Source organism: Phyllobates terribilis, unplaced genomic scaffold (assembly GCF_046119375.1).
Source record: "Phyllobates terribilis strain yellow unplaced genomic scaffold, ASM4611937v1 Scaffold_1__5_contigs__length_1240528914, whole genome shotgun sequence".
Taxonomy (NCBI): Eukaryota; Metazoa; Chordata; class Amphibia; order Anura; family Dendrobatidae; genus Phyllobates; species Phyllobates terribilis.
In genome coordinates, this window is record NW_027362761.1 from 830114029 (window position 1) to 830139707 (window position 25679).

At 40.9% G+C, this 25679-nt stretch overlaps 1 protein-coding gene across 1 annotated transcript in view; it reads left to right on the forward strand.

Moving 5' to 3' along the window:
* The window catches only part of HERC3 (HECT and RLD domain containing E3 ubiquitin protein ligase 3), a 70359-nt gene extending 46272 nt beyond the window's left edge, over positions 1 to 24087 (forward strand). The window contains exons 14-25 of the mRNA XM_073638049.1: positions 2414 to 2577; positions 3079 to 3192; positions 3535 to 3558; positions 5201 to 5290; positions 7262 to 7432; positions 8401 to 8544; positions 9627 to 9793; positions 19134 to 19200; positions 19667 to 19749; positions 20353 to 20536; positions 21105 to 21207; positions 23119 to 24087. Of these exons, the coding sequence (XP_073494150.1) occupies positions 2414 to 2577; positions 3079 to 3192; positions 3535 to 3558; positions 5201 to 5290; positions 7262 to 7432; positions 8401 to 8544; positions 9627 to 9793; positions 19134 to 19200; positions 19667 to 19749; positions 20353 to 20536; positions 21105 to 21207; positions 23119 to 23327 (1520 nt within the window). The 3' untranslated portion in view covers positions 23328 to 24087. The remainder of the gene's footprint in view (positions 1 to 2413; positions 2578 to 3078; positions 3193 to 3534; positions 3559 to 5200; positions 5291 to 7261; positions 7433 to 8400; positions 8545 to 9626; positions 9794 to 19133; positions 19201 to 19666; positions 19750 to 20352; positions 20537 to 21104; positions 21208 to 23118) is intronic.
* The last annotated feature ends 1592 nt before the right edge of the window (positions 24088 to 25679 follow it).

Consider the following 25679-nt stretch of genomic DNA (forward strand, 5'->3'; position numbering starts at 1 on the left):
AAAAATTGAAGTCCCATACAAGAACGAAGTGAAAAAAGAAAGTACAGTGTATATATACAAACCGGAGTGGCGAACATGGCGTCCATAATCAATTCCAACCAAATTTGAGCTGCAAAAATCAAATGATGCTCCTTCCCTTCTGATCCCTGCTATATGCACAAACCGTAGTTTCCAGCCGTATATGGGGTATCCCTGTACTCAGGAGAATTTGCACAATAAATTGTGCAGTCCATTTTCTCCTTGTGAAAATGAAAAATATGAGGCCAAAGCAGGATGTTAGTAAAAAAAAAAAAAAAAAAGTGTAATTTTTCATTTTTTTCTTCTCATTTGCATTAAATCTTGTGAAGCACCTTAGGGGTAAACAAACTTTTTGAATGCGGTTGTAAATTCTTTGAAGGGTGCAGTTTTTAAAATGGGATCATGTTTGAGGGACTTGTATGCCAGAAAACCCACAAAGTCACTTTTAAAAGTGGAGTGGTTCCTGAAGATATAGATTTTTGCAAATTTATTGGAAAAAGAAACTGTTGCTAAACTTTTAACCCCTTCACGACCTATGACGTATGGGTACATCATAGGTCATGTCCCTCTCTTTGATGTGGGCTCCGGTGCTGAGCCCGCATCTTTCCGGGCACGTGACAGCTGATTTGATCAGCTGTCATGTGCCCCTAACAGCCGTGGGTGGAATCGCAATTCACCCGCGGCTGTTGGCATATTAAATTCCGCTGTCAATCACTGACAGCGGCATTTAACTCGCACTTACAGGAAGCGCTTCCCAAACAATCGGCGGCACCCCTGTCACATGATCGTGGGGCGCTGATGGGTTGGCATGACCACCGGGGGTCTGCAGAAGATGATTTTTGCTACACATAGCACTTGGAATTTTATTCCCGTTTTTCAGTACAATATATGGTAAAGTCAATTGTGTCGTTCAAAAGTAGGACTCGTTCCACAAAAAACAAGCCCTCACACGGCCATATTGACGTTATGGCCAAAACACGAAAACGCTAAACACAGAAAATCTCGAGGTCATGAAGGGGTTAACATCCCCCCTCAACCCCCAAAAAAGTATTTTAAAAAATGATCTTATGTAAAGTAGATGAGATATAAATGTTATTTTAAATGTTATATTGTGTAGTATGACTGTCATTTTTAAGAGCATAAAAAATTCAATGTTCAAAAATTGCACATTTTTCTAAAATTTGTCAAATTTTTGATATTTTTATAAATAAACACAAATCATATTGACTTAGTACTTTGTTAGTTTTTTCGTGACACACAGATTTACCACTATTTTAGAATCACTGAGCTATTTGGAAGCATACCGGAGTGGTAAGCTGGTGTAACTGCTTTGTAAATCCAGGCCTATGTGATAGGTTTTCTAAGGCTATGTGCCCACGATGCAGAAATGCTGCATGTTTTTTTTCCACTTCTCCCTGGCAGGAAAAAACGCGTGCAGATTGTACATGCGTTTTTCCTGCCAGGTAGAAGCGTTTGTCAAGCGTTCTTCACATGCATTTCTGCATGCGGGTTATCAAGCGCTTTTCCAAGCGATTTTAGCATCACTTGGAAAGTACTTGACAACTTGGTCACACTATATAAATCCATGCAACCGACATGGATTTATATAGTGTGACCAAGTAATAGTTAAAAAAAAAAAAAAAAAAAAAAAAAAGAATAAAAATGTTAAAAAATAAAAAAAAAAGATTATACTTACCTTCCGATGGCCCCCGGTATTTTCTCCGCTCCGTCTGGTCTGTTGTATTGGTCGCGGTGGTGTGAAAGGACCTGCGATGACGTCATTGAGTCATGTGACAGGTCACGCGATCGCCGACGTCAGCGGTAGCGTGACCTGTCACATGACTCAATGACGTCATGGCAGGTCCTCACACCACCACGACCCATACAACAGGCCAGACGCATCACTGAGGAGACCGGGGGCCGTCGGAAGGTAAGTATAATCTTTATTTTTTATTCTATGGTACCCGAGTCTGGATGAGAGTCTCCTCTTCTCCAGACCCGGGTACCATCCGCACATAGAATCGCATAATATCCGCATGTGCAAATGTGCTGACACTGAAATTAAGCGATTCAATGCAAGTCAATGGCGGCAATTACGCTTCGTGTCTGCAAAATTAATGGACATGCTGCATACTTTTCCGCAATGATAATCCGCAGCGGAAATTTCCACAGCATGTGCACAGCACATGCGGAACATCATTGGGGAACATGGGGCACATATTACCAAGCGTTTTGTAAGCGTTTTTGCTGCGGCTATAACGCTTGAAAAACGCATAGTGGGCACGCAGCCTAAATGAATATGGTAGGTAATTGGTGTATTGTTCATTCCCACTGTAAGGAAATGGAGGTCATGTATGTACACTTGCCTTATATCAATACAATATTTTCTCTGCAGACAACTGGTGGTCTCGGATCTACCCAAACTACTTCTTCAGATTAATAGACCTGTATAAAGGAGCCGTGGTCTATTTGCTGAATGGACGTAAGACTCTGCTGATCCCTGTACTGTTTACCAGCTATATCACTGCTGCTCTCAGACTTCTGGAAAAGTTGCACAAGGTGATTATAATCCCTGTTAGTTCACCAGCCCTGTAGATGCTTCCTAGCAAGTGGGACCAACTATATACAATCATGTCTGCAGACCATTACAGTAGTGTTAGGCCGCTACACTCATTAGATGACTGTCCACCAAACAATGCTTCGATCAGTCGTTCAGCTGCCGGCTATCTCGGCCGTCTGTCCCATACATAGGAATGCTCCTTAGGCCTAGCACCTATGTGTTCTCTGAGAAAGCCACCGACAGACATGTCTACCAGAGGCTTATCTCTGGGAGAGCAATTTGATCGTCAGTCATGCCAATCAACATCTTCCCTGACAATCAGATGGCCGTCGCCCCTTTACACACTTGACTGTTGGCTGAACCTGTCAATATCGGTGGATTCAACCAAGGTTAGCCTAATGTATATAGGGGGGTTTACACCTCCCAACCCCAAGAACATACCTACAACTTCTGCCTACTTATGTTCAGCATGACTTGTTACATATCAGGACTTCCCCTAGGTAAATGTGAAGGCTCAGCTTGTGGAGCATGACAAATTCTACATTCCCGAGATTTCCAGCTTGGTGAACATACAAGAAGATTACCTCATGTGGTTTCTTAACCAGGCAGGACTGGTATGTATCATCATTTTTACCCTGGTTTTCTGGGTTCAGTTAGCTTCTATACGGGTTGAGTGATGGACACACAAGGTGTACGGCACTAACCACATAGTACCAGCTTTGTCCCCCTGCACCAAGCGCTAATTCTACTGCATGCCAGTGTCTAATGGACGTAAACATTGGTATCTGATTAAATGGCAAGGCTTCAGTTCAGTCCACTCTGATGATACTGACTTCACTGTCCCAAAGTCATATTTTATCATATGAGATCTGAATCTTCGTTTCTTTTTTGTGAAGAAGGAAAAGATAAATCATAAACGCAAATGACATAATTTTCTGCTTTTTTTTTCTTTATAGAAAGTTGCTCCTACAATTATACAGGTAATTTTTGCATTTTTATGTTTACATTTCTCTTTTGTGTATTTTCTTACATCGTAACGTTATCTGAGGTTTGTTTTTTTTTCCTTGATCCTGATGCTTAGTAAATGTAAAACTTGAACTATAATACATTTTCAATGTAATGATTTTCCAGATTTTAGTAAGATTATTCTCTTAAGGCTTTGTCCTCCATGCATGTTCTGTTTCTGCAAGGTTTAGGCGGAGTTCACTTGAGCATATGCAAAATTGTCTGTTTTACGTTCAGAAAAAAATTACTTTATTTTTATCCGTCTTGACATCTGTTGTCAATTTGTGTGTCCGATTTTAATGTCTGTATGCCACCTGTGTCTAGTTTTTATGTCCGTATGTCCATTTTGTACATTAGTATGACATCTGTTTTTTAAATGAATGCTTTGACAAATTATGAAGGTCAGATACAGTTTTTCTATCTTTATAATTGCACTATATATACACCCGAGACCATCGATCCACGTGTAAAAATATTCATATGAACTACCACATTGACTTGCTTTGTCAGTGTGCTGCCCAAGTATGAATGTTGCATACGTATGTTTGAACGGACTCTGATGGAGAGGACGGGTCTCTTATGATCTCTATGAATATCATGATTCATACGACCATTCACTAGTTTATAATTACTGTTTTTTTTTTTTTTTTTTTCTTCTTGCTGGATAATTACGCAGAACACACTGCACTATTCTGAAACCTGACCCAACTCTAGTGAAAGTGTGGGCATTGCCTAAGCCACTTAAACTTGGATCCCGATTCATGAAAGTTTTTGCGGGGGGCATGGTGACCACCGCTCCTCAAATTCATGACGAGCTGTGGCATTTGCTGTTCCCCAAATCCAGCAGGAACTGGCGTAGGCGAGGCTCACGTCACCCCTCTGACGCTCCTGATTCATGAAGAGGCATATGTATCTTCATGAATCGGGAGCGTCTGACTCCAGCACATCTCCTCGTCCTGACTGTCATGAACAACGCTGGTCTTTGTATATCTGGCCCTTAGTGCATACAATAGAAGCCTGTACACATACAATATCTTGATGAGTAGAGCTGAGTGAATCGATTAGCAAGACTGGATTCCTGTAGACTTCCCAATGGCCCTGGTGCGACATCTTGCCTGCATTGTGCTGCACCAATATCATTGTGGCGGGCCTACAAATCCGAAGAGGCGCTGGACATGCCGGCCAGTATAAGGTGCTTCACAGGGCTTCCTTCCAGCAACCAAGGAATATTGGTGTGGTTGGTGGACCAGGGTCATGTGAATTGATTCGCACATCTCAACTGATGAGTTCTTGTTATTAAAGAATTATTCCCAGCATAGAAAGTTATGAACTTTCAATATTAAAAGTGATAACTTTCTGATGGTGGGGCTTCAACTAATGCCACGCAACATTCATTTTCTAGTGAATTGCTGAAGAATGCCGAACACTAAACTCTACTATCTCATGAAGTCCCATACGTGGCCACCCCTGTGTTGCAATGGGGTATTTCTGAGCCCCATTTTCCGGAGCCTTGCGGGTCCTGTACTATTTAATGTTGGATCTACCCTTTTAATCATCCTATATTACTATGTGTTTAATGCTTTTGGACTTTACTCCTTTTTTTTCCTGTCTTGTCAGGATTCGGTGACAATCTGTTCTTACCCATTTGTGTTCGATGCTCAAGCCAAAACCAAAATGTTACAGGCTGATGCGGAGCTCCAGATGCAGGTATTGAATGGAGCTATGTACTGAACAATGTAAGGTCCATGTCCATTTGACGCAGCCTCCTAATTTAGTTACATTTGACAATCACTATGTAACGTCAGTCAATTGACATTATATGATATTTTTCTTTTCTCTGGTACATTGAATCTGTAATTACTCAGATTTCATATACAGTACAGACCAAAAGTTTGGACACACCTTCTCATTTAAAGATTTTTCTGTATTTTCATGACTATGAAAATTGTACATTCACACTGAAGGCGTCAAAACTATGAATTAACACATGTGGAATTATATACTTAACAAAAAAGTGTGAAACAACTGAAAATATGTCTTATATTCTAGGTTCTTCAAAGTAGCCACCTTTTGCTTTGATGACTGCTTTGCACACTCTTGGCATTCTCTTGATGAGCTTCAAGAGGTAGTCACTGGAAATGGTCTTCCAACAATCTTGAAGGAGTTCCCAGAGATGCTTAGCACTTGTTGGCCCTTTTGCCTTCACTCTGCGGTCCAGCTCACCCCAAACCATCTCGATTGGGTTCAGGTCTGGTGACTGTGGAGGCCAGGTCATCTGGCGTAGCACCCCATCACTCTCCTTCTTGGTCAAATAGCCCTTACACAGCCTGGAGGTGTGTTTGGGGTCATTGTCCTGTTGAAAAATAAATGATGGTCCAACTAAACGCAAACCGGATGGAATAGTATTCTGCTGCAAGATGCTGTGGTAGCCATGCTGGTTCAGTATGCCTTCAATTTTGAATAAATCCCCAACAGTGTCACCAGCAAAGCACCCCCACACCATCACACCTCCTCCTCCATGCTTCACAGTGGGAACCAGGCATGTAGAGTCCATCCATTCACCTTTTCTGCGTCGCACAAAGACATGGTGGTTGGAACCAAAGATCTCAAATTTGGAATAATCAGACCAAAGCACAGATTTCCACTGGTCTAATGTCCATTCCTTGTGTTCTTTAGCCCAAACAAGTCTCTTCTGCTTGTTGCCTGTCCTTAGCAGTGGTTTCCTAGCAGCTATTTTACCATGAAGGCCTGCTGCACAAAGTCTCCTCTTAATAGTTGTTGAAGAGATGTGTCTGCTGCTAGAACTCTGTGTGGCATTGACCTGGTCTCTAATCTGAGCTGCTGTTAACCTGCGATTTCTGAGGCTGGAAACTCGGATAAACTTATCCTCAGAAGCAGAGGTGACTCTTGGTCTTCCTTTCCTCATGTGAGCCAGTTTTTTTGTAGCGCTTGATGGGTTTTTGCAATTGCACTTGGGGACACTTTCCAAGTTTGCCCAATTTTTCGCACTGACTGACCTTCATTTCTTAAAGTAATGATGGCCACTTGTTTTTCTTTACTTAGCTGCTTTTTTCTTGCCATAATACAAATTCTAACAGTCTATTCAGTAGGACTATCAGCTGTGTATCCATCTGACTTCTGCACAACACAACTGATGGTCCCAACCCCGTTTATAAGGCAAGAAATCCCACTTATTAAACCTGACAGGGCACACCTGAGAAGTGAAAACCATTTCCGGTGACTACCTCTTGAAGCTCATCAAGAGAATGCCAAGAGTGTGCAAAGCAGTCATCAAAGCAAAAGGTGGCTACTTTGAAGAACCTAGAATATAAGACATATTTTCAGTTGTTTCACACTTTTTTGTTAAGTATATAATTCCACATGTGTTAATTCATAGTTTTGATGCCTTCAGTGTGAATGTCCAATTTTCATAGTCATGAAAATACAGAAAAATCTTTAAATGAGAAGGTGTGTCCAAACTTTTGGTCTGTACTGTATGTAATAGAAAATTACACCAAACCCCTCTAATCTAGAGCAACTAATGAGATTCTAGCACTTTTACAGGTACTAAATAAAGAAAATTGCTCCCTATGTGGTTGTCGGGAATCATTCTTGTACTTTTTCATTGCACTAGGTTTCATAAGGTGCAAAATAGTTTTTTTTTTTTTCTTCTTCTAGGTGGCAGTAAATGGTGCTAACCTGCAAAACGTCTTCACGCTTCTGTCTCTGGAGCCCATGCTGGCCAAAAATCCTTATCTGGTCTTGCATGTGCGGAGAACAAGCCTGGTGTCTGATGCCTTGAGAGAGCTCAGTATTCACTCTGACATAGACTTGAAAAAGCCTCTTAAGGTATGGAAAGCTGCAAGTGAGAATGACAGGAATTTACTTTTTATGTCTTTAAATCGAATCTGCCACCTAACCTGAGAGCAGCGTAATGTAGGGGCAGAGAACCTGATTCACTTACTGGGCTGCTTGCTGTAGTTTGGATAAAATCACGGTCTTGTCAGCAGGAGATTACCACTAGAGGACTAATAAACCTGCTGCCAAGTAATTAAGCATAGTTATGATCTATGTATAACCCCGCCACACCACTGATTGGTAGCTTAATGTGTACACTGTACATAGGCAGAAAGCTGCCAATCAGGTGTGGGGGGCGGGATTCTACAAAACTTGGCAATCAGAGAACTGCTATATCTGTGCAGATAAAACAATGATTTTATCAAAATGACACCAAGCAGACTAGTGACACATCACTGGAATCAGGGTTTTTGCCCCTAAATTATGCTGATCTCAGATGGTGTAGCTAAAACCTGGTGACCAATTCCTTTTAAACGGAGTCGTCATATAGTAGGCAATTGAGCGGTCATTGCATTACTATAGGCCATCTTTTGCTGATTGCCAGAATAAACAGATTGCTGCTTACTGTGACACAAAGCAGCTTCTTAAGCATTTTCTACAGTATTGAAGTGACGCTGTGCAGTTAAAAATTCACAAGGGGCCTCAGCGCCTTTGTTCATGAGATTGGTGGTGGCCCCCGCTGTGGATCAACCATGACCAGTGCCAGCATATCTTTTCATTTTGCAGGATCCTTGCTAGGACAGGCATATCCCTTTAATAATCAGTATTCCATTTTACTTTCATCAGGCATTTGAATATCGGTTCTGAATTATTTAACCCCTTCCATGATATACCATATTTTCTGCTCTGTCCCCAATGAACTGCTTTGTTCTATGCCTGTAGATAATTAGCTGAGGGTCTTTCCTCGGTCATTATTTTTTTTTTTTCTGAAATGGAATTAATACATTCATTCATTCCAGGTGATATTTGACGGGGAGGAGGCTGTGGATGATGGTGGAGTCACTAAAGAATTCTTTCTCCTGCTTCTTAAAGAACTTCTGAACCCGATCTACGGAATGTTCACAGTCTATCCTGATTCCAACCTGATCTGGTTCTCTGATATAGTAAGTGCCAGCACATGTCGTTACATCTACATCCGATCCACTGTCCTATCTAAAGAAAATCCTCAAAAGTTGTACGAGCATGCAGTAGAACAAACTACACAATCTAAAATAAAGGATCTTCTAAGCAAGATCTGCTTCATGGCAGTAACAGTTCTTATTGCCTGGCCAATCAAAAACTCACAGTAATTTGTCCATATATGCCTGCAAGGCTTAACCCCCTTCATTACCTTTGACATACCTGTACGTCAAAAGTAGTGTTCCTGCCTTTGATGCGGGCTCACACACTGAGCCCGCATCTTTCCCCACACTTGATGACTAATTTAATCAGCCACCAAGTGTCTTTTAACAGCTGCAGATTCAATGGTGTTTCGCCCGCGGCTGTTAATTAGTTAAATGCTGCTGTCAATCACTGACAGTGGCATTTAATACGCGCCAGCGGAGAGCATGGCTTTCCACGCTCCCATCGGCGCGCCCATGACGTTTTCGTGGGGCACCGATGGGTTGTTAGGACAGCCAAGGTCTGCTGATGACTCCCATGCCTGTCCTTACCAGCCTCCTGTGGATGCCGACCTATATAATGAATTTGTACTGCCCAATGAATTCCCTAAAAATAAAAAAACAATGGAGGGATTGCAGTTTTTTTTCACTTTTTCATTGCACTTGGATTTTATTTTGTACATTTTATGGTAAAGTGAATACTGTTGTTCAAAACTACATTTCATCCCATAAAATTCAAGTCCTCATATGGCAATGTTGATGGAAAAATTAAAGTTATGGCTCTTGAAAGAAAGGAAGGCATACAAGAAAACACTATGTGAAAAATTGGCCATGGTGGGATGAAGATAGAGGTTTACACCTTGTGGTGCTTCCTAGATAATATAGTACACCAAGTAAATAATCATTAGTAGCACATGCCATGCACAAGAAATAAGACCATTTGTGAGCCTGTGGTCTTACAGCGGTAGCAGATGACCCGACCACGGCGCCCATATAGAACATACATGTACAGTTGTATATGAAATGACAGAGTTATGGACATGCAGCTGTTTGTGGGCATTTCCTCATACTTGTATGTTCCTTAGTGTTTTGTAGAGCACAACTGGTTCCATCTGATCGGCATCATGTGCGGTTTAGCCATCTATAACTTCACAGTGGTGGACCTCCACTTTCCTTTGGTGCTATATAAGAAGCTTCTTAGTGTGCCAGCCACTTTGGAAGATCTGAAGGATCTCTCACCTACAGAAGGAAGGTGGGTACATGAAATCTGTATGCATTGATCAATTTCTGTATGTGCTTACAGTAAAAGCCATTGATAGTAGATCACATAGGGTCCGACTACTGATTAAAGATTAAAGGGGACCTGTCACCAGGTCAAAAGTAACCAGTATTTCCTCTTGCGTTGGTCTCACTGCTCGCCTGAGTAATTCATTTTTGTGTGTTTTTTTTCTTTGTTTTGTTTTTATCCGCCATACAGTTCGAGAGGTAAGGGAGTTTTATTCCATGCTAATTTTTACGTTTTTTACGAGGGGGTACAGTTCATATGATTCTTTAACCCCTTAAGCCCCGCGGGTGGTTTGCACGTTAATGACCAGGCCAATTTTTACAATTCTGACCACTGTCACTTTATGAGGTAATTACTCTGGAACGCTTCAACGGATCCCCCTGATTCTGAGATTGTTTTTTCGTGACATATTGTACTTCATGATTGTGGAAAAATTTGTTCGATATCACTTGCGTTTATTTGTGAAAAAAACGGAAATTTGGCGAAAATTTTGAAAATTTTGCAATTTTCAAAATTTGAATTTTTAAGCCCTGAAATCAGAGCGATATGTCACACAAAAGAGTTAATAAATAACATTTCCCACATGTCTACTTTACATCAGCACAATTTTGGAACCAAAATTTTTTTTTGTTAGGGAGCTATAAGGGTTAAAAGTTGACCAGCGATTTCTCATTTTTCCAACAAAATTTACAAAAACATTTTTTTAGGGACCACATCACATTTGAAGTCACTTTGAGAGGTCTTTATGACAGAAAATACCCAAAAGTGACACCATTCTAAAAACTGCACCCCTCAAGGTGCTCAAAACCACATTCAAGAACTTTATTAACCCTTCAGGTGCTTCACAGGAATTTTTTGAATGTGGAAGAAAAAAATGAACATTTAACTTTTTTCACAAAAATGTTACTTTAGACCCAATTTTTTTTATTTTCACAGGGGTAACAAGAAAAAATGGACCCCAAAATTTGTTGTGCAATTTCCCCTGGGCACGCAGATACCCAATATTTGGGGAAAAAACACTGTTTGGGCGCACGGCAGGGCTCGGAAGGGAAGGAGCGCCATTTGACTTTTTGATTGTAAAATTTGCTTGAATAATTAGCGGACGCCATGTTGTGTTTGGAGAGCCCATGTGTGCCCAAACTTTGGAGCTCCCCCACAAGTGACCCCATTTTGGAAACTAGACCCCCCAAGGCACCTTTCTAGATGCATAGTGAGCACTTGGAACCCCCAGGTGCTTCACAAATTGATTCGTAATAATGAAAAAGTGAAAAAAAAAACACTTTTTCATTTTTATGAATCAATTTGTGAAGCACCTAGGGGTTCCAAGTGCTCACTATGCATCTAGATAGGTGCCTTGGGGGGTATAGTTTCCAAAATGAGGTCACTTGTGGGGGAGCTCCAAAGTTTGGGCACAGAGGGGCTCTCCAAACGCAATGTGGTGTCCGCTAACAATTTGAGCCGATTTTCCATTCAATTTGTTAGCGGATACCATGTTGCATTTAGAGAGTCCCTGTGTGCCCAAACATTGGAGCTCCCCCACAAGTGACCCCATTTTGGAAACTAGACCCCCCAAGGCACCTATCTAGATTCATAGTGAGCACTTGGAACCCCAGGTGCTTCACAAATTGATTCATAAAAATGAAAAAGTGTTTTTTTTTTCACTTTTTCATTTTTACGAATCAATTTGTGAAGCACCTGGGGGTTCCAAGTGCTCACTATGCATCTAGGTAGGTGCCTTGGGGGGGTCTAGTTTCCAAAATGGGGTCACTTGTGGGGGAGCTCCAATGTTTGGGCACACAGGGGCTCTCCAAACGCAACATGGTGTCCGCTAACAATTTGAGCCGATTTTCCATTCAATTTGTTAGCGGACACCATGTCGCGTTTGGAGAGCCCGTGATGTGCCTAAACAGTGGAGCTCCCCCACAAGTGTCCCCATTTTGGAAACTATACCCCTCAAGGATTTTATTAAGGTGTATAGTGAACATTTTGAACCCAGAGGTACGGCACATTATTTGTTTACATTAGGTCATCATATTGAATAAGTTGTCATTATTCTTGAGCGCAAGTGCTCGCTACTTGAGTTTGCATCGGGTACCCAGGTATGCACCATGTACAGCGTGTGCTCGAGTGACATGCTCGAGTCCCTGCTCCGCATGTTTCACGGTTATTAGACACCCAAAAAAAAACATGCGGGGATCGCTCGTGCATGGCAGGCAATCCCCGTAAAGTTTTTTGGCCGCGAAGCATATGGGGCAGAGACTCGAGCATGTCACTCAAATACCCACGATACTCAATGCATACCAGAGCACCCGATGCAAACTCAAGTAGCGAGCACTTGCTCTCAACACTAGTCGCCATATCGTCATCTTTTTTTCTTACTTTTGAAAAAAATCCCAACCCCAGCCCTAACCCTAGCACAACCCTAACCCTAGCACAACCCTAGCCCCAGCACAACCCTAGCCCAATCCTAACCCAAGAGTTTATTTTTGACGCCGTTCCTTGTGCGGTATAAGTGATTAGACGACTTTATTCTTCGGGTCGGTGTGATTACAGCAATGCCAGAATCATGTGGGGTTTTTATGACTGACAGCTGTCACACACTAAAAGACGCATTTTTTGTAAAATCTAGTTTTTGCATCGCCATATTTTGAGAGCTATAATTTTTCCAGATTTTGGCAGACAGTCATGTGACGGCTCGTTTTTTGCGGGATGACTTGACGTTGTTATTGGTGCCATTTTCAGGCACGTGACAATTTTTGATCGCTTTCTATTCCGATTTTTGGGAGGCAGAATAAACAAAAACCAACAATTCAGGAATTGTTTTTTTTTTTTTTTTTTTTATTCTGTTCCGCGTGTGGTAAAATTGATGAGGCAGCTTTATTCTTCGGGTCAGTACGTTTACAGCGGTACCACATTTGTATCATTTTTCTATGTTTTGGCGCTTATACACAATAAAAGCTATTTTATAGAAAAAAATATTTTTTAGTATTGCTTTATTCTGAGAGCTATAACTTTTTTATTTTTCGGCTGATGGAGCTGTATGGCGGCTTGTTTTTTGCGGGACGAGATGACGTTTTCAGCGGTATCATTTTTATTTATATGCGTCTTTTTGATCGCGTGTTATTCCACTTTTTGTTTGGCGGTACAGTGATAAAGCATTGTTTTTTGCTTCGTTTTTTTTTTTTTTTTTTTTTTTTTTTTTTACCGTGTTCACTGAAGGGGTTAACTAGTGGGACAGTTTTATAGGTCAGGTTGTTCCGGACGCGGCGATACCAAATATGTGTACTTTTATTGTTTTTTTTTTATTTTTTTTATAATAATATTTCTTGATGGGTACATTAGATTTTTATTTTTGGTGTATTATTTTTTTTTATTTTTTTTATAATATTTTTGCACATTTTTTTTTTTTTTTTTTTCCACTTTCACACAGTTTATACACTTTATTACTTTGTCCCACTCTGGGACTTTCACTTTTTTTTTTCTGATCGCCTGCATGGCACAGGAATGGAGCACCATCCCTATGCCATGAAGGCTGTCAGAAGTGCACAGTGTGAAGATTGCTTGGAGATGCACTGCGCATGTCCAAGCAATCTTCCTGCTCTCTGGTGACCTGGATGTTGTCATGACGACATCGGGTCGTCATGGCAACACCCGGGAAGCCTTTGCAGACTGCGCTGGAAGCCGGAAGAGGAGGTGAGTATCGCCGATCACCTCCCCTTGCCCCCGCAATGCCGCGATCGACTTCGATCGCAGCATCGCGGGGGTTAATGTGCTGGGAGCGGTGCAGGACCGCTCCCTGCACATAGTACCGGGTGTCAGCTGTGACAATCAGCTGACACCCGGCGGCGATCGCGCCCGCACAGCCTGTGTGCGCGCGCGATCGCGATGACGTACTAATACGGGTCAGGCTCTTAAGTCCCAGGGCATAGACGCATATTAGTACGTCAGATGTTATTAAGGGGTTAAGGACATCTTCAAGCTCTTTTGTGAGCAACTTCCGCTTGGTAAAGATTTTAAAAACTGCTATATTGAATAGTAAAAAGGTGAATCTATGGAATAGTATTGTGGATCTAAAAAAAATAGATAAAAAATCCGCCATACTCAACAGAGCAGCGGTAGTAAGAACAAATACTGGCCACTTTTGACCCAGGTGTTTGACGCATTTTCTTGATGTTTGGAGCTGCTTGCAGGCGGACTCATACTTGCCTGCGCTATATTTCTTATTGGTGTGATAAGGTGTTTTAGTAAAGCGATGGGCACAACACTGCAATAATAACGCTGGAGTATGTTACACAACAGCTAAAAAACTAAAGCACTTGCAAGTCCAAACTGGCCGGCAAGCTGCTGCAAATATCAAGGTGGCTGCAGCGCTCGCACCGAAGCCTCATAAAAAAGCTGAGCAGAGGAGCAGCCGATAGTCAGGTGCCCACTGATCTGATATTGATAGCCTGACCTAGGGAATAACCCAACAATGTTTTAAAGACTGGATTAACCCTTTCAATAGTCTAGGCATAGTATCCTACTGATTCAGTTTACACTCTTGGTTTGCATCAATGAGATCATACTTTAAAAAATCAGATGCTTACAATCTCAGGACAGTTGTGCAGAATATGTTAGCGCTATATAAGCTACAGAAAGGAAAAATAAAAATGTGTCCATATGCGCACACACATGAGCAGTTTCCTATTCCCTACAGCGCTCCCTATGTGAGCAGAAGCAAATTGTTTAATAGATGAGATGACCGGAGGAAATATCTCCTGGTGATCAGCTGTTTCCGGTCCTTAGGGAGGGGATGGCACAATGTGCCATCTATTCAGACTGCAGGAATACGAAATACATTTTCATAAGGTGAAAAATCCGTTTCAGTTCCTACCAAAGAGCACAGACTCTGCACTACATCCCTGTACCCCTGGTAGAATTGTATCTTTATACCTCTTCTTAGCATGCACAGACTAGTAAAATGAAGCCGTACACATCTGTAATATGCGCCAGCCATTTTATTTCTTAGTGGTCCTTTATTATTTTGTCTCTTTAAAGAAACACTTTAATTCTCCTCGTTCACCCTATAGTCCTCATAGCGCACATGTTGCATTGTTTGTCCTTTCTATACTGCCCTCTGGTGGACATTTATTATATGGCATTTTATGCCTGTTTAAAAGGACTCCAGGTTTTTGCTATCACATCTGAGCGCAGCATAGCGAGAGATACTTTGATTACAGCGATGAATCACTTACTGGACGACTTGTTGTAGGTTGCTTTTAAATATGTTTTATCTGCTGTAGATCTACCAGTTCTCTGAATGCTGAGCTCCTTGTAACCCCACCCACATCACTGATTGGTCAGCTTTCTTTATACACTGCATAGGCAGAAAGCTGCCAATCAGTGGTGGGGGGCGGGGTTATACAGAACTCAAGTATATGAAGGACTACATGACAGCAGGTTTACTAGTCCTCTAGTGATAATCTCCTGCTGATGAAACTGATTTTATCAAAACTACAGTAAGCAGCCCAGTAAGTGACACATCACTGGAATCAGGGGCTCTGTCTGTACATTATTCTGCTCCCAGATTAGGTGGCAAAACCTGGTGAAAGATTCCGTTTAAAAGTACAGGTTTACTTGAATAGCTGCTATTAGGCAGTGAATCATCCAATGATTTTCATGCCCTTTTCTGTCACTTTTCTTGGCACAGTATGTATCCACATTTTTGCTGTAGTTTAATGTCAGATAAACAGATATGTGGCATACTTTGACATTGTGTCCTAGTAAATACTTGCAGCCTACAAAGCTTAATGAGAAAATGGCTAGTTTTTAGCCTTGCCTATTTACATTTTTTTTCTGATCTTAGAGGATTTCCATCAAGAACTTAAACATTATTAAACTTTAGTTACTGCTATAACTTCTTATCTACAAATACAACATCATTTTTATTTTACATAAAGAAATAATTACTTTTTTTCCTCAGTTCTGCAGACCTTTTTCTTTCTGCTCTATTTTTACGGTTAGGTTTCACTTCTTTGGTTAAAACTTTTGGAGAAAAAAAAAAGCTAAACTTGTGTAGCTTTAACCCCTTGAAGGCAGGTCATGACTGTGACAACATGTTGCCTCTAACAACCGCGGATGGAGCAGAGCTCTGCCCGTGAGCGTTAATGTGTTAAATGCCACTGTCCATCTCTGACGACAGCATTAACAGCGCCAGCATGGGGGCCCATCAGCACGCCCGTGACGTGATCGCAGGTCATGGATTGCTATGACAGCCGGGGTTTGATGAAGACTTCTGTTGTCATTACGGAAACCCTGAATATGTGGCCAGGCTTCAAAGGAGACTGCGATTTCTGCTATATACAGCAATTCTGTGGCATTGAGTATACAGCACAAGCAATCAGATGGTTGCAGCTTCAAGTCCCCTTTTTTTATAGCACAACTAACACTGACAAACAAACCCCTCCCCTCCCCAAAAAAGCTAAATTTTATTTTTTCACCATTTCATTCCACTTAAGAATTTGTCACAGTTTTTTAGTACATGATATGGTAAAATGAAAACTCCTCCCATAACGGTCCTGACCCATGCCGGTCTGCTGCTTATGTATTGGAGACATGTGTGTATATATGTGTGTGTGTGTGTGTATATATATATATATATATATATATATATATATATATAATATATATTTTATATACTACCTCTAGTCATGGCATTGCAATCACTAACAATCCCATGGTTTTATTCTGAGAGGCCGTCAGATGCATAAGAGTGCCCATTTCCTGAATCCTAGTAAGCCGTTTAGTAAAGGTTGGAGGTAATGTTTGTTTCCGATGTTTAGTTAGAATCATCTAGGATTGCATGAGGAAATGCCGGATCACTTGCCAAGTTGTTTTGTGGGTAGAGAGTCTAAAGTAATGATATAGGACCGTAATGACAATTTATCTCAATTCTTCCCAGAAAGCTTTTAATAGATTGCATTCCCAAAACTTATGGCACAATGCACCTTCCTGCAAAAAATAAGGAGAAACTAATGCCTAAACATTCCGATTTTATATTGGGTTTTCTTTGTATGTTATGCATGTAACATCGCCTCGCAGCCTTTGACCATATGATCTTCCACACTTCAGGAGACTGGGTTCTTCCTAATAGTTTCCTCTTTTTCCATAGATTTGTGGATTAAGTGGGAACTATTTCTTGATGAGTCTAGTAAAGAATACAGGTCAGATATGAGGCCATTAGACGTCCTGCACAATCAAAGTTCCTGTCACTTTTACTGAAATGAAAACAGGACCCAACTCCATATTGTTTGTCAATTCTGCTTTATTTTTTTTGGTGGCCCAGCACAAAGGTAATAGGTGACTTAAGCAAATTCAGGAGTGACAACATACATACAGTGCCTACAAGTAGTATTCAACCCCCTGCAGATTTAGCTGGTTGACACATGCGGAATTAACTTGGCATTGTGACATTTGTACTGTAGATTAGCCTGGAAGTGGGAAATGCACTGCAGCAAATTTTGTTTTTGCTTTTTTTTTAAAACGTTAAAAGTTAATTCAGAGTGTCATTTATTATTCAACCCCTCAAACCACAAGAATTCTGTTTGGTCCCCCTAAAGTATTAAGAAGTAGTTCAGGCACCAAGAATAATGAGCTTCACATGTGTGGATTAAAGATCTCTTTTGCCAGCCTTTTCTGACTATTTAAGACCCTCCCCAAACTTGTGAACAGCACTCAGACATGGTCAACATGGGAAAGACAAAGGAGCATTCCAAGGCCATCAGAGACAAGATCGTGGAGGGTCACAAGGCTGGCAAGGGGTACAAAACCCTTTCCAAGGAGTTGGGCCTACCTGTCTCCACTGTTGGGAGCATCATCCGTAATTGGAAGGCTTATGGAACTACTGTTGGCCTTCCACGGCCTGGACAGCCTTTGAAAGTGTCCTCCCGTGCCGAGGCCAGGCTTGTCCGAAGAGTCAAGGCTAACCCAAGGACAACAAGGAAGGAGCTCCGGGAAGATCTCATGGCAGTGGGGACATTGGTTTCAGTCAATACCATAAGTAACGTACTCCACCGCAATGGTCTCCGTTCCAGACGAGCCTGTATGGTACCTTTACTTTCAAAGCGTCATGTCAAGGCTCGTCTACAGTTTGCTCATGATCACTTGGAGGACTCTGAGACAGACTGGTTCAAGGTTCTATGGTCTGATGAGACCAAGATCGAGATCTTTGGTGCCAACCACACACGTGACGTTTGGAGACTGGATGGCACTGCATACGACCCCAAGAATACCATCCCTACAGTCAAGCATGGTGGTGGCAGCATCATGCTGTGGGGCTGTTTCCCAGCCAAGGGGCCTGGCCATCTGGTCCGCATCCATGGGAAGATGGATAGCACGGCCTACCTGGAGATTTTGGCCAAGAACCTCCGCTCCTCCATCAAGGATCTTAAGATGGGTCGTAATTTCATCTTCCAACAAGACAACGACCCAAAGCACACAGCCAAGAAAACCAAGGCCTGGTTCAAGAGGGAAAAAGTCAAGGTGTTGGAGTGGCCTAGTCAGTCTCCTGACCTTAACCCAATTGAAAACTTGTGGAAGGAGCTCAAGAATAAAGTCCACATGAGACACCCAAAGAACCTAGATAACTTGGAGAAGATCTGCATGGAGGAGTGTGCCAAGATAACTCCACAGACCTGTGCCGGCCTGATCAGGTCTTATAAAAGACGATTATTAGCTGTAATTGCAAACAAGGGTTATTCCACAAAATATTAAACATAGGGGTTGTATAATAATTGACCCACACTTTTATGTTTAAAATTTAATAAAATTCAACTGAGCAACACAACTTTTTTGGTTTGTAAGATTTATGCTTCTGTTCATAAAACCTACTCTCGTTTGCAGTTTGAAGGCTCTAACTTATTTGCATCTTATCAAACCAGCTAAATCTGCAGGGGGTTGAATACTACTTGTAGGCACTGTAACCATCATGACTAGCCACAGTGCAAAAATGCCAACATTTCTATAGACTAAGTAAAATCTAATCTTCACACTTTGGCTACGGCAGTGACTTCCGATTTATTGAAATATATTTAAAAAAAAGTGTACTATTATCGTTCACAATTTTCATTTGTACTAGATACATGAGTTATAATGGATTAGAGGAAAAGATGAACCAAGGACTTGCAGGAAGTATTTTATTTTTTTGCACATGCGATCTACTTGCTTTGTGCTGTTATGCTAAGTAAATCTGTCTTTTTACTAGCAACCATCATTTTTATTCTATTTTTAATACTCATCGATTTTTGTAACTTTTAATTTATATTTCTAGGAGCCTTCAAGAACTGTTGGACTACCCTGAAGAAGATGTTGAGGAGACCTTCTGCCTTAATTTTACAGTAAAGACACACAATTGTTTGCTTTTATTAAATTTGCTAGTCTGTATATTATAGATACTATTATAATTTACCAAAGTATTATTTGTGCCCCCTATATAATTTATAGAAATTCTTATACGCTAAATGATTGTAAAGTAAGTTGTTTCAAAATATAGGGATAGATGGAATCCACTTTACATAAACGGCATGCCCAAACGTGCCTAGATGCCTCCGAGTTTAGGGGATTCAGTCATTTCAATGTAAAATTCTGACCTACAATTGTGAAAACTTAGTAGAAAAAAATCTGCCGCCCTGAAAAGATCAGTGCTATTATTTCTTAGTATGTTATTGCATGTCCATGATTAAGCAGGCACGCTCGCACCCACTTCTCTTTCGGAAGTTGGATTTCCCTTTATGTGGGGATTCGCAATTCTTTTTTCTATTGTATCACATTCTTGTCTCTCTTTTTAATTAAATGTGTCTACAGATCTGTAGGGAAAGTTATGGGCTAACTGAAATGAAACCCTTGGTGCCTGGAGGAGACCAGAAAACTGTGAATAAAGAGAATAGGTATGTCATCTGGCCAGTGTATTTAGTAGATTCCTGCTTATAAATGAGCTCCAAAGGACTATTATTTAATGTCACATTCACACAGGCCGACATAAGTCGTCAAAACAGAACAATAGTCAGTACGACCGTTCTGTCCCAATACTGCATGGCTGTTGTCAGCAGCACATCCCCTGTTTACATGGACATAGGTCTTGGAGATCTGGCCAAGAAGGACCATTTACACTCGTCGTCTGGCACAGACATTCCATAGATCTAATATGCTGTTGGTTATTTTTAAACATATAGTTTAATGGTCAATGAAACCACTAATAAAACCACCAGTTTGGTCGCGAGATTTTACTCAGATGTTTGAGCACCCTTCTTAACTAGATGCCCGTTAAGTTGCATTTCCATAGCTGTTACACTAAATTGTGTCCATACAGGACTCTTTTCTATCAGGGAATTGAACATGGAGCTGCTGTAGACCAAAAATACTTAAAAGCTTGAAATCAAAGTAAAGTGAAACCGAGATGAGCCTGGACCTCACTTGTTCTGTGCAGGGGATTCTCCGAATGAGATAGTATTTATGGATCATTTATGCATTTTACAACTTCCATCTTGTAGGAAAGAATTTGTTGATGCTTACATTGACTATGTCTTCAATCAGTCGGTACATGAATGGTATGAGGCATTCTCCACCGGATTTCTAAAAGTTTGTGGTGGGAAAGTGTTGGAGCTTTTTCAGCCATCTGAACTCAGAGCCATGGTCGTTGGCAGCACGAACTATAACTGGCAGGAGCTGGAAGAGGTAAGACTATGACGAAAATGGTGATGACTGACCACATATCCAGGTTTCAAAACGAATAGATAAAATAAAGGATGTGCTAAGGTGGCCACAAATGAAAAGTAACTGACTCTGACACCTCTTGACAGTCTGAGTGGGAACAATATGCTTTGCATGTTGGAATCTAACACATCTGATTCTTCTTTCCCCTGACCTCTTTTGTGGGGAGGCAAGAGGACCCTATAATTAGATGGTTGTCTGATCGTGGTGAAATAGGTCGGCACTGACCAGTTCTAAAGTGCATCCAACTTTAGTGGGGCAATCAGAAGATGACCTTGCTCATTAGGTGTCAAGACAGCACAATATATCGTCTTAAGACATCTTCCTAGGGTAAATGTGTGGTGTGCCTTTTAGTTTCATAGTTTTTAAGGATGACTGTAGATGCAAGTCAAACCTACAGCCTAATATACCTTCTACTCTCTCTAGTAAATGATAGACAATTAGCAAATTTAACTTTATCATGGTGATTTCTCATGAATATGCAGTAGGCATACCTGATTGACTAATAAGATCTTGCATGGATCTTTCATAGAGCGCTGTCTACAAAGGTGAATACTCAGCCGTGCACCCAACTGTGAGGATGTTCTGGGAGACGTTCCATGAATTCCCACTTGAGAAGAAGAAGAGGTTTCTCTGTAAGATATTGTAGTGTATTTGTATGGTTTGATCATTCAGTTGAAAGATGAAGAATATTCTAAAGCCAGTTGAATAAGAAAATTGCCTCATGGGTTATTCTTGCAGTAAACATATGCTATAGTTCCCCAGTGCCCTGAATCCCCATGTGTGGTGTTGGTGAGAAATATCTTAGTTCCCTATAGGCTCCTATTTAAGGGTTTGTATAATTTATTGGTTAACTTTTATTGACTAACCTTTACTGTAAACGTTAATAATGTGCTAACTTCTTAGCTCGGGTTAGTACCACTGTAGATACTGTATTTTTTATGAGGTAAATGTGTTTTTTTTACATCGCTCAGTCCCATTAGGGATTTTTAGCACTGTAGACCTGGCAATGATTCTCCTCATCGGCATGATTACAGTGATAACAAACTTTTTTTCCAATTTATATATTTTATTGTATTTTCTTCCACCACTAAAGTAATAGGGGGAAAAAAAAAACATTTGTTAAAAAAAAAAATAAAAAATTGTCGCCATTTTCCGAGACTTTAAAGTTTTCCTTTTTCAGCTGATGGCGCTATGTGAGGGCTTGTTTTTTTGCAGGGTGAGACTCTGTTTAATTGATATTGGGATATATGATGTTTTCCTTGCTTCTTACAGCATTTTTTGCGGTGTTGCAGTGACCTAAATCATTTTTTTTGATGTTTTGATATTTTTTTTCTGTTTACAATGTTTACCAATTGGTTTCATTAATTTTTGTTTTGTTAGATTGGACTTTTATGGATACTGTGATGATACATGTGTATTTTTTTAATATCTTTATTTTGAATAGGTGAAAATTATTATTATTTTTTTCTCCTATTTTTAAAAAACTTTTTTCCTGTATTTGTTAGCTCAATTAGGGGACCTGAAACTGCGATTGTCCAATTGCTTGTGCTATATACAGCATTACCACAGTATTGTTGTATACAGAAAAAAATCACGGTCTCCTCTGAGGCCCGGCCACATGGGTTTCACCGCAGGTCCATTATGACAGGTCTTGAACAGACCCCCAGCTGTCATATCAGCCCATTGGTGCCCCGCTATCGTGTTGCGGGACAGCCGATGAGTACATAGAATAACTCGTCACTCATGCCGGTGCACTGTTGGTGCCGCTGTCCGAGATTGACAGCAGCATTTAACAGGTTAACAGTCGCAAGTAAAGCGCTATTAGAGGCAGATCCTGGCTGTGTGTCACAGTCATGATCTGCTGAGTGTGGGTCTCCATAGATGTATGGCACAAGTCGGAAGCGAGTGTGTCGCTGAAGGGGTTGAAGTACATAATTATCCAGAACCTGAAAATACATTTTTTATGGCACCAAAGTATGTGCCATAAATTACTAATGAAGAAAAAAAAATTTTAAGCTAAAAACTTAACAAATCTGAATCTGGTGATGAAATAACTGTGGGTCAATCATTACAGAGATAGAAAATGATGATAATTGGATATCGCTATTCTTATTTTTCTATATATATCTTTATCTCTAATAGAGAAACATGTCATTAGATTCATGCTGCTTGGACTGTGGGCAGCGTGAATCAGAGATTGGCTACACGATTGCAGAAAGGTAAGTCTTTTAAACGCTCCAGCGTTTCAGAGAAAATATAGTTTGGAGAATTGGGCAGAGACTATAGAAATAGACGAGATTAGTCTGGCACCTTCTCCAGCCGACTTCTTTCCGCACCGCTCTAGGTGATTGACAGGTGACTTTCTATAGCCTTCAAACTAAAATCTCTAAAACGCTGTAAGCGTTTCAAAGATAAACGTACCTGGCTGCAAGCGTGCAACCAAGCTCGGATTCATGCTGCCCATAGCTTGCGCAGCATTAATCTTAACAGGTTCCCTTTAAATGATCTACTCTAATGAATACTATAAACGGTTGTCATTTCAGTGTTCCTCACCGGCAGTGACCGTATTCCTATCTACGGCATGTCCAGCTTGCACATAATCATCCAGTCTGTATCCAGTGGGGAGGACTACCTGCCTGTAGCGCACACATGCTACAACCTTTTGGACTTGCCCAAATACAGCAGCAAAGAAATCCTCAGGCAAAGACTTACCCAAGCCATAGACCATTACGAGGGCTTCAGCTTAGTATGAGACGTAGCACTGAGTCTTCATGCTTCCCTCTGGCTATATGCACTTTATCTTTATCGGGCTTATTTAATTTTAATGTAAAATGCACTCAATATTGTATACATAAATTTAGTTCTGTTTCTATTTTTGTAAAAGAACCAAATTACACATTGTTATAAAGAAATCCTATGCAGATGTCCTAGCAGATCTCTTTTCATATGTGTTCTGACATCTGCAGTGTTATTTGTAGTTTTTATTCTGTGCAATTGACTTGCTTTGGGCGGGTTCTATACTCATTATGTAGTTTCATGGTGTAGTAAGAACTATGTTGTCCCAAAAAGGAATTCCTCAGGCTGACTCTTGTCAGACAGAAAGATTTTATAGCCCCAGAACGCTCCAGGTCATTGAAGACCTTGGGCATATGACATGTTTTCGGTTTTATTTAAGTTGATCTAATGGATGCGCAATTCTGCTCATGAACCCTGGACTTGTGTATATAGGTTACTTTGATAACGGTCCCTTAATTCCATCTGCTTAAAAAATATATAATATGCCAAGTCTGTAATAATCTGAGCCCAACACATATTAATGAGCCTTTTTTTTTTGTTTTATATCTAAAAATCCTATAGAGACTGTACTCCTCGCATATCGGGAACATGCATATCTGCAATAATGCATCTTATCTTAAAATTTCCAAATGATTCTCTAAGATCTTTAGAAGCTGAATGAAATAAAAGTTGTTTGTATAGTATTTTTAATTAATAAAAACTTTTTAAAGTTGGAATGTTGTCTGATTTTTCTTACCAATAACGTGTAGCCCACCCATCAGATTCAGTTCCATATATGGGTGGGGTCTGTATTTATCCAGATGTACACCAGATGGTGCCAGCTCAGCTCAAACATTCTCTTCGGTAGCTTCGTGCACAATCTGTGTTTTGATGCTGTCAGGACTTGTTGAGTTGGATATTCATGTAGAGAGTTAGTTTTTTTTGCTATATCAAACCACCCTCCCTACCCCCGAACATTGACTCTATATTCAGGTGTATGCCCCTCTATTACAATGGAATGCCATAATCACAGTCCTCACACAAAATATAAACCGAACAGCAAAGAGCTCTCTCAATAGCAGATCTACTAGACTCTGCACTACTGCCCAGCATGAGAAACGCAATCCTTCCAGGGAGGAAGAGGAGAGCAGGGAAAAGATACATGTGATGTCATATCCTGTAATACAGGTATGTAGAGAGAAGATAAACACATGCTGAGTATGGGACACCACACAAGCAAAAGATTAAACTGCAGAAGTAGGGTTACATAACTCCTAAAAGACTGACATGCGCATTTCAGCTGGAGAGAGTACATTAAAGGGGCTCCCCGAAAAATGTAGCAAAATAAATACACATTTAAATATTAAAGGGAAGGTGCCTTGATTTTTAATTTTGTATGAATAATTATATAATTATTTTTAATACAAAATTAAATGTACCACTTTAATAGTTTTTATTTATTAATTTTTACTTCAACCACTGGGGGCTGCCATTTGGGGGCTGATCACGACACTTACACACCTCAAATACGGCAGCCCCTGGGCATAACAGACTGCTGTCGCTTTTTGACCTCATCTCTTATATTGAGGCTACCTTAGCTGTGACCTGGGCTGTGCAGGTCATGGCTGTGGGAGAAGATCGTGGCCATCTTTGTGTAGCTCACAGCTCCACTTTCCCCTAGTCATCGCACACACTCCTCAGTATGTACGACGATAGGAGCCTGAGGGGAAAGGAGCTGCCAGGGAGCGGAGGTCCGGGGTGAGGTGAGTATCTGTGGCGGGGAGAGGTGATCACAGCCTGTCATCAGGATTACAGTACAGGCTGCGATCACCGCTCACTGCCGACCTGTTCAGAGCACAGCAGTATGATGATTTCCCTGCTGTGCCCTGAACACCGAATAGGACACCGCGCTGTGTGAGAGCACAGGGAAGGTGAGTACAAGCATTTATTGTTTTGTTTTTTTTGTTTTTTTTATGCATTCGGGGACATATACCAGGATAGGGGCCATGATTGAGGGACATATACCAGGATGCACTATATGGGCTACATTATACTGTGGGGTACTGTATGGAGCCATTATACTGTAGAGCACTATGTGAGGCAAATTACAGCGTGGGGCATTATATGGGGCCATTGTACTGTGGAGCACTATATTGGGTCATTAATACTGTAAGGTACTATATGTTGCACATTATATAGTGTGGTGCACTATGAGGCCATTATACTGTGGAGTACTATGTGAAGAACATTGTAGTGTGGTGCACTATATGGGGCCATTATACTATGGGTTACTGTATGGGGCCATTATACTGTGGGGCCACTAAACAGA